The sequence below is a fragment of the Osmerus eperlanus genome, unplaced genomic scaffold, assembly GCF_963692335.1.
Source record: "Osmerus eperlanus unplaced genomic scaffold, fOsmEpe2.1 SCAFFOLD_856, whole genome shotgun sequence".
NCBI classification, from domain to species: domain Eukaryota; kingdom Metazoa; phylum Chordata; class Actinopteri; order Osmeriformes; family Osmeridae; genus Osmerus; species Osmerus eperlanus.
Window position 1 is genome coordinate 3,800 of NW_026911889.1, and position 7,270 is coordinate 11,069.

General features: G+C 54.6%; 1 protein-coding gene across 3 annotated transcripts; it reads left to right on the forward strand.

The window, feature by feature from the left end:
• Positions 1–3,997: 3,997 nt before the first annotated feature.
• On the forward strand, positions 3,998–7,249 carry LOC134016738 (ras-associated and pleckstrin homology domains-containing protein 1-like). Of its 3 annotated transcripts, XM_062456049.1 has the most exons (5): positions 3,998–4,156; positions 4,333–4,438; positions 4,570–5,186; positions 5,836–5,922; positions 6,258–7,249. In XM_062456049.1, the coding sequence occupies exons 1-5, from the start codon at positions 4,037–4,039 to the stop codon at positions 6,621–6,623; spliced, it is 1,296 nt and encodes a 431-aa protein (XP_062312033.1). In that variant the 5' UTR covers positions 3,998–4,036; the 3' UTR covers positions 6,624–7,249. The 3 variants fall into 3 exon arrangements, with proteins under 3 accessions (XP_062312033.1, XP_062312034.1, XP_062312035.1); XM_062456050.1 differs by lacking the exon at positions 5,836–5,922 and having other exon boundaries at positions 6,258–7,248; XM_062456051.1 differs by lacking the exon at positions 6,258–7,249 and having other exon boundaries at positions 5,836–6,251.
• Positions 7,250–7,270: the final 21 nt, after the last annotated feature.

The window sequence follows — 7,270 nt, forward strand, 5'->3', positions numbered from 1 at the left end:
ACGTGTGAGAACGAGGTGTTTGGGTGGGGTGTAGGGCCTAAAATAGACCTAACCCTACACCCATGTTGGAGTTGGCTGTATGGAAACATCTATTGAGCTGTTATTGCCCCACAAAGTATCTGGACACAATAGTGTTGACACAGTCTACGTCATGTTCCCTGTGTCTGTAGACCCTGTGGGTCTGATGAAGGCTGCCTCACAGACAGCATGGACATTCATCTGTGTTCACATGTGCAGCTGGAAATCAAAACCTGAAGTGGAAGTGTTTTGTTTTTTGTGTGTGTTTTTTTTTATGTCTAACACCTTCGTTGAGGTAACAAACCAAATAAACGACGCAGCCTTGTTTTCCCAGGATGCAAAGTGAGTTAGGGAGGAGGAGACAAATGTGGCGGCCTAATCGTGTTGGCGATGTAACGTCCCGTCAAACTCGCTCCTTGCTGTCGTTCTCTCTCTCTTCCCCCCCCCTCCCTCCCTCCCTTTTCTTCCTTGTCAGAGAGGTCCTGTCTCTCTGTCTGTCTGTGCAGCCTGTCTGCCTGTAACTAACCCGTTAGTCGACACAGTGTCCATTCCCCACGTAATGCGGTCGTAGATGGTTGTGTAAGCGTCTCTCAAGCCCTCCTCCTCCTGGAGGTGGACAGCTGCTGTCTCTGCCAGGGTCGCGCGCCGGAGCGCCGTCTCCCTGTTAAGCACCGGAAGCAAGCTGGGCTTCCTCCGATTTAGAGCAGTGCTTTCCCTGAACAGCCCCTCTCTCCCTCCAGGGCCCAGGCCTACCCAGACTACTGGCCTCGTTTGGCCACGTGGGAGGGCCTCGTGACTGGGAGCCTATGGGGCCATGGGGGACTGAGAGGCCTAAACTCTACTGTCCCGCTGGGGGATGAACTGTGAACTTGGGGCAGGCCCCGTACCTGACCCGAGCCAGCGGTCATGGGAGACAGATGGGGGTCAGTTGCGCTCAGGAGCCCTCTCCAACTTGACTGGACGGGCCTGGAGGAGAGCGGGAGAGGGAGGGAGAAAGAGAAATGAAGAGAGAGAAAGAGAGAGAGATGGAGTGCCCTCTCTCAGCCTCCATGTTAACACTGAGACACCACATCTCCTCCAGTCCCTTCTCTGCAGAGCCAGAGTGGGTCACGGCCCATAAGCTTAAAAGCAGGGCCCCAGGTGCTAATTCACTCAGACAGGCACCAGCGTCTGCTGCACTCACTGGCCAGGCCTTGGACCTGGGGTTCTCTTAAAACAGCAGCACCGCCATGCAGCCTCAGATGCTGTGTGTGTGTGTGTGTGTGTGTGTGTGTGTGTGTGTGTGTGTGTGTGTGTGTGTGTGTGTGTGTGTGCAGGCGTGTATAGCTTGGATAACAGCAGGAAGAGAGCTGTTCAAACACAGCTGCTGTTGGGGATGGCTCCAACTGTCGGCGCCTGAGCTTGATATTTTCATACGGTAGCCTGGGCTCATTTACACACGGACGCTCATTTGATTCTCTGTGGTTCCCTCTTCCTGCTCCACTCCCCCCAGCGAAGATGTTATGGCCGACACAGCCCCCCCCCCCTCTGGTCTGGGTGAGGGTGGATGATGAGGGGCAGTCTGGGTGAGGGTGGATGATGAGGGGCAGTCTGGATGAGGGGCAGTCTGGATGAGGGTGGATGAGGGGTAGTCTGGGTGAGGGTGGATGATGGGCAGTCTGGGTGAGGGGCAGTCTGGATGAGGGTGGATGAGGGGTAGTCTGGGTGAGGGTGGATGATGAGGGGCAGTCTGGGTGAGGGTGGATGAGGGGCAGTCTGAGTGGTGTTATGAAACAGCCCGGGAGGGGAATGAAGAATTCTGCACATCCTGGCCATTTCCTGTTCCTACTCCTCCACAATCCCCCCCCCCCCCCCCTCCCCCCACACACACACACACAGAGGCCGGATGTGTACAATGTGTCTCCGGGCCCTCCAAGGGGGTGATCTGTAAATGAGGCAGGGACTGTCTACCATGGCAGCTGGGGAGCCAGAGCGTGTAAAGACCAAGAGGAAGAAGAGGGGGGGGGGGGGGGGGTGCTGATTTACAGGCGTGCATGGTACTTTACACACACATACACACACACACACACAAAACAGTGGGCCTGTGTTAGCTGTTCTCAGAGCACGTGTGCTGTGAGGAATGTGTCCGCTTATGATCTGAAACAAACTCCCTTTAGCTGTTGTGTGTGTGTGTATGTGTGAGAGTGTATGTTCATGTGTGTGTGTGAACATGTGCGTACGTGTGTGTTTACTTGGTGCCGATTCGTGATCTGATTGACTGCTTGGACCTGATGAAATAGAGGAGAGGTCTGGTGAGAATGAGTTGACAGAACGCATTCCCCTCGGAGATCTCGCACCATAATCTCCAATACACACACTTACACATATGTCCAGGATCAAGGGCTCATTCCCGGGGTTAATCTCCCTCCACAGTACAGCCCACCAGGGCCTAACACCACATGGTGGGGCAAGCAGGGTGACACACCACCACCCTGTGGAACATCAATGGTCTCACCCAGCCAGAGGTCTGAGGGGTTAGTGGGCTGTACCAAGAAGTGAGAACAAAGAGGAAGACATTGAGAAGATGATTGCTATACATGTTTGGTGTGTGTGTGTGTGTGTGTGAGAAGAGTGTGAGGGGGATTTAATGCTGCGTGTAAGTGTGTGTGAGGAGAGAGAAGGAGAGAAACAAATGTAGAGAGGCTAACATGCATACATGGAAATAGTTCTTCTCTGTCAGACCCTCAGTGGCCTGACTGGACTCACCCAGAGAGACTGGGCTGGACCTGTAATGGCCTCGCTTCCCTGGCTTACACTTCAGTACAGAAACCCATGGACGGTTTGATTATTTGTTAACAAGGGATTGCATGGCTTGGCACCCGATTTACATTTCGGACCATATTTCTTTGAATAAGACCTAGAGGCCTTTAAGGTCTTCAAATAGTCTGCTTTTACCTGTACATTTATTATTATGCACCATATTATATCCTCTCCCTCTTTTGATGTGTTGAAATCATATCTTAAGACCCACTTATTCTCCATAGCCTATGAAACTATGTAAGTAGAGCGATGCTGTCCTATGTATGTGTATGTCTCCTTGTATGGACAAATGTCAATTCTTTACATGCCTTGTTTTGCCTTGGCTGATTGTACACAGCACTTTGGCTAACGCTGGTCGTTATGAGCCATTATAAATACGTTTGACGTTGACAACATTGCATCTGTTGACACGCTAGGTTGCGCCTAGGTTGTTCCTGCACCGTGTCAGCAGATAAGCTGAGACATTCCTCGCGTGTGTTCATTCCTCCCCGACACACTGGGCCGCTTCACTAACCTGGCCACTGACGTCAAACAGGATGGGACCCTTCATAGCCCATCTCCACTCCCCTATATCTCTGACTCTGGCCAGGAAGCACTGTGCACAAGCTCAAATCTAATCTGAACAAGCATGAGTGCCTTATGGATGCTGCAGTTCCTCTCCGTGCCAGTAGAGGGAGCCCTCTCCTCATCAAACACCACGGTGTCTGCAGCTGTTGGCCCTGACCGCCTCATTCCTCATGCTGTTGAACCATATTCAACAGTGGTTCATTATAGGTTTCTTTCAGGCCGAGATGCTGTTTCAGAAAGGACCTTGGTTACCTTTAAGAAACCATTTAGTTTAACCAATGTTCACTACTTATGAATCGTCGATAATAAGAAGAATATAGAATAGATTGCAGGGGGGGGTCTATGTTGCTTGAGTACAGTGAAGGTTAGATGCGAAGGTTAGCTACAATCGTATCTTATGTTATCAGGCAGACACAACAGCAGGTGCTATAGTGCCGTAAGGGACACGGCTCCTATGGGGTTGCCATGGTAACAGGAGCGGAGGCCAGCGTGGATGGAGGGCTGAGGGGTTTGGCTCGTCACCGCACAGCTACCGTAGTCTACCCTGCTTAACGAGGACGAGTCTGCCTCACTTCTCTGGTGCATCACTGACCTTTTATCTCTCCCTCTCTGTCTCTCTCTGTCTCTCTCTGTGTGTTTCACCCCCTGCCAGATGGATCAGGTGTCAGATGATGAGCTGGACCATGGGGCGGAGGAGGACAGCGATAAGGAGGACCAGGATCTGGACAAGATGTTCGGGGCCTGGCTGGGGGAGCTGGATAAACTCACACAGGTGAGGAGGAGGAGGGGGGGGTGGAGATGGGGGGGGGGGGGAGGGGGTTGTAGTGGAGGGCAACCATAACCCGAGCGGCCTTACGCCCCGGTATCCCAGCAACCCTCCCGACCCACGGCGCTCGTGGTGGGGGGTGACCTAGCGCAGCGCTGACCGGTTTGCTTCCTGGATTCCAGAGCCTGGACGACGGGCGTCCCCAGAAGGCCGTGCAGAAGGCCCCTCTCAGGCAGGAGACCAACATGGCCAACTTCTCCTACCGCTTCTCCATGTACAACATCAACGGTGAGTCCTCACCCCCACACGCACGCCTACAGGGGGGGGGGGGCGCCGACGGCTTCGCCCCACGGTTCTAGGTGCGTGTCTGTCTAGCGGGATTCAAACCCCCCAGGATGTGTCTCTCCTCCCCCCTGCAGAGGCTCTGAACCAGGGCGATGCCGTGGATCTGGATGCTCTGATGGCCGACCTGTGCACCATAGAGCAGGAGCTCAGCACCGTGGGCAAGCCCAGCGCCTCCCGCCAGGCCAAAGGTCACCAGAGGGGTCCGGCGGGGCGCGGCGGCAGCGCCAAGCAGGCCGGGGGCGGGGGGGGAGGCAGCAGCGGGGGCAGCTCCAGCAGCAGCACGCGGGCGTCGCCCGCCAACACGGTGCGCGGCGCCGGGGGCGGCGGCGGCGCCCACGGCCGCCCCCCGGCCTCCAACTTCTCCCTGGACGACATCACCGCCCAGCTGGAGAAGGCCTCGCTCAGCATGGACGAGGCGGCCCGCCAGACCTCCTCCTCTTCCTCCTCCTCGTCCTCCTCGTCCTACTCGTCCGCCACGCTGCGCCGGCCGTCGTCCGAGGCGTCGGGCGGGCAGCACCGGCGGGCGGGCTCGGTGGGCGCCGTCAGCGAGCACGAGGTGGCGTCCTCGCGCTCCAGCGTCAACTCCGCCTCGGCGTCCAGCATGGACTCGCTGGACATCGACAAGGTGCTGCGGGGGGGAGGGGCCGAGCAGGACCCCGCCCACGCCGCTCAGGGACAAACCAGCACAGAGGTACGACACACACACACACACGCTCTCGGATCTCTCTTCTAAAGATTCTCAATCCAGCTGTTGTCAATCTGTGAGTCACTCTGGCGTTCGATAGGGGTGAATCAGTGTGTGTGAGAGAGAGGGAAAGAGAGAATGTGTGCGAGTGTGTGTGGGTGAGCAGCATGTGTGTATTACCGCATGGGAAAGTAACACTGCACGGTGTTTGGATCGCAAACTGCATGCCACAAATCCCTGCAACCCACAATATAAGACACACATCCACCATGCACAAGGTGATGAATCACTCTGAATGCATCGGATGTGGGACACGGACTGCAATCTAACGGCAAGTGAGTCTCTCCTCTTTCCCCTCCGTAGACTTTTAATGAAGACTACTTTGCTCACGCAAAGGGTAGGGGTTCATTATAGAAGTCCAAATACTAAGGAGAAACTTGACTGTGTGGGGAAAGAGAGGGAGGGAGAAGAGACGACCCACACACACACACGACCCCCCCCCACACACACACACACACACACACACACACACACACACACACACACACACTTAACTAAGATGCCACCTGTCCTGTTCCTCCTGCATGTGTTGATGTTGTGTGTCTGTGTTTGCATCCTCTGTGGCCCCTTGCACCTCCACTTCCCTGTTTCCCAGCATGACTCACTCCGACGAGCCAGTGGTACGCCAGCCAGGCGGCAGCTAGACTTTACCTCATTGGAGGCTGAAGTGGATCTGGGAACTGTAAGTGTGTGTGTTCTGTGTGGGTGTGTGTGTGCACGTGCATGCCGCTGAGTGTGTGCGACCGAATGTGCCTGGGTGCGTGTACGAGAGACCTAGATAGTGACTAGGTAGTTTGTTGATACATTTACAACACTTTACAGGTAAGACATTTGTTCACCTATGTTAAATCTAGCCGTATACCCGGTAATCATTCCTCCTTCAACCACAGCTAATGACCCGATCAATGCTCCAGCCTCTCGCTTCCACACTTTGCAAACGGATCGACAGCCTCTTTAATGAAGCCACTGAGAATCATTGCACTGACTGTTTGTCTTCTTCTCCTTCTCTGCACCAAGCACTCGTATCTGGACAGGGAAACGTCCCTGATTCTGAAAAGCATTGCGGGAAAGCCCTCTCACCTGCTGACCAAGGTGACGCCTCGTTCGCTTGCCCTGCTTCCGAGCGCCCCCCCAGCACCTGCACGCTGTCCTAACCCCACGCTGTACTACACTGGCTTGATTGTTCACCTTCCCACTTTCATCTCCTCTCTCTCTTTCTCTCTCTCTCTCTCTCTATTGCACGCTTTCTCTCTGTGTCTCTCTACCACTCTCTCTCGCTCCATGTTTGTCTTTCACTTGCATGCGACACCTGTTCTCATTGTTTGGCATCGATTCCCCCTGCCCCTCGGTCCCCCCTGCCCCTCGGTTCCTCGGGGTGTGTGAGGTCAGCTGGAGGTGAACTCCTGCTCTGTGTCTGCAGTACTGTTCCACAGCACGCAGGGTTCTAAGCTGTGTTGAGACTCCATACACACAGGCTCTGTCCACACCCCGGGGCATGGCTGCATGCGGCAGTTTGAGTCTGGTCAACACCTGCCGTGATCTCACGAGAACACGTGTGAACTGTCGTGTGGTTTTTCTATGTGAGAGGCTAGTACTTTAGCCTAATTAGGGCCCTGAGGTTGTCTTGACTGTGTCCTGATTGGTGTCTTTGGGTCACATGGTGAGGATACCCTCGGGCCCTGTTGGCTAGGTAGCGGTCTCCAGGTAGATTTTGTTCAAAGACCAACAGGAGCCTAGTCATGTTGGGCCAAGGGGAAATGTCCCGAGGGGAAACAAGTTATTGGGGTTACGAGATAATTGAGCCAAATAATCTGATGTTGTTTACCCGAAAAATGCCTGGTCAGCAAGGCCCAATCCTCTTTAGCTTAGAAACATGAGCAGATCTCCCCCTCTCTGCCCCCTCAATTCACTCTGTAGCTCCATCTCTCTTTCTGCCCCTGCCCCCCCTCCCATATGTCTAATCCCTCTTTCCTGTTTCTCTCCCCCTCCTCTCCCTCCCCCAGAAGTGTTTATCTTCTTATCATCTTCCA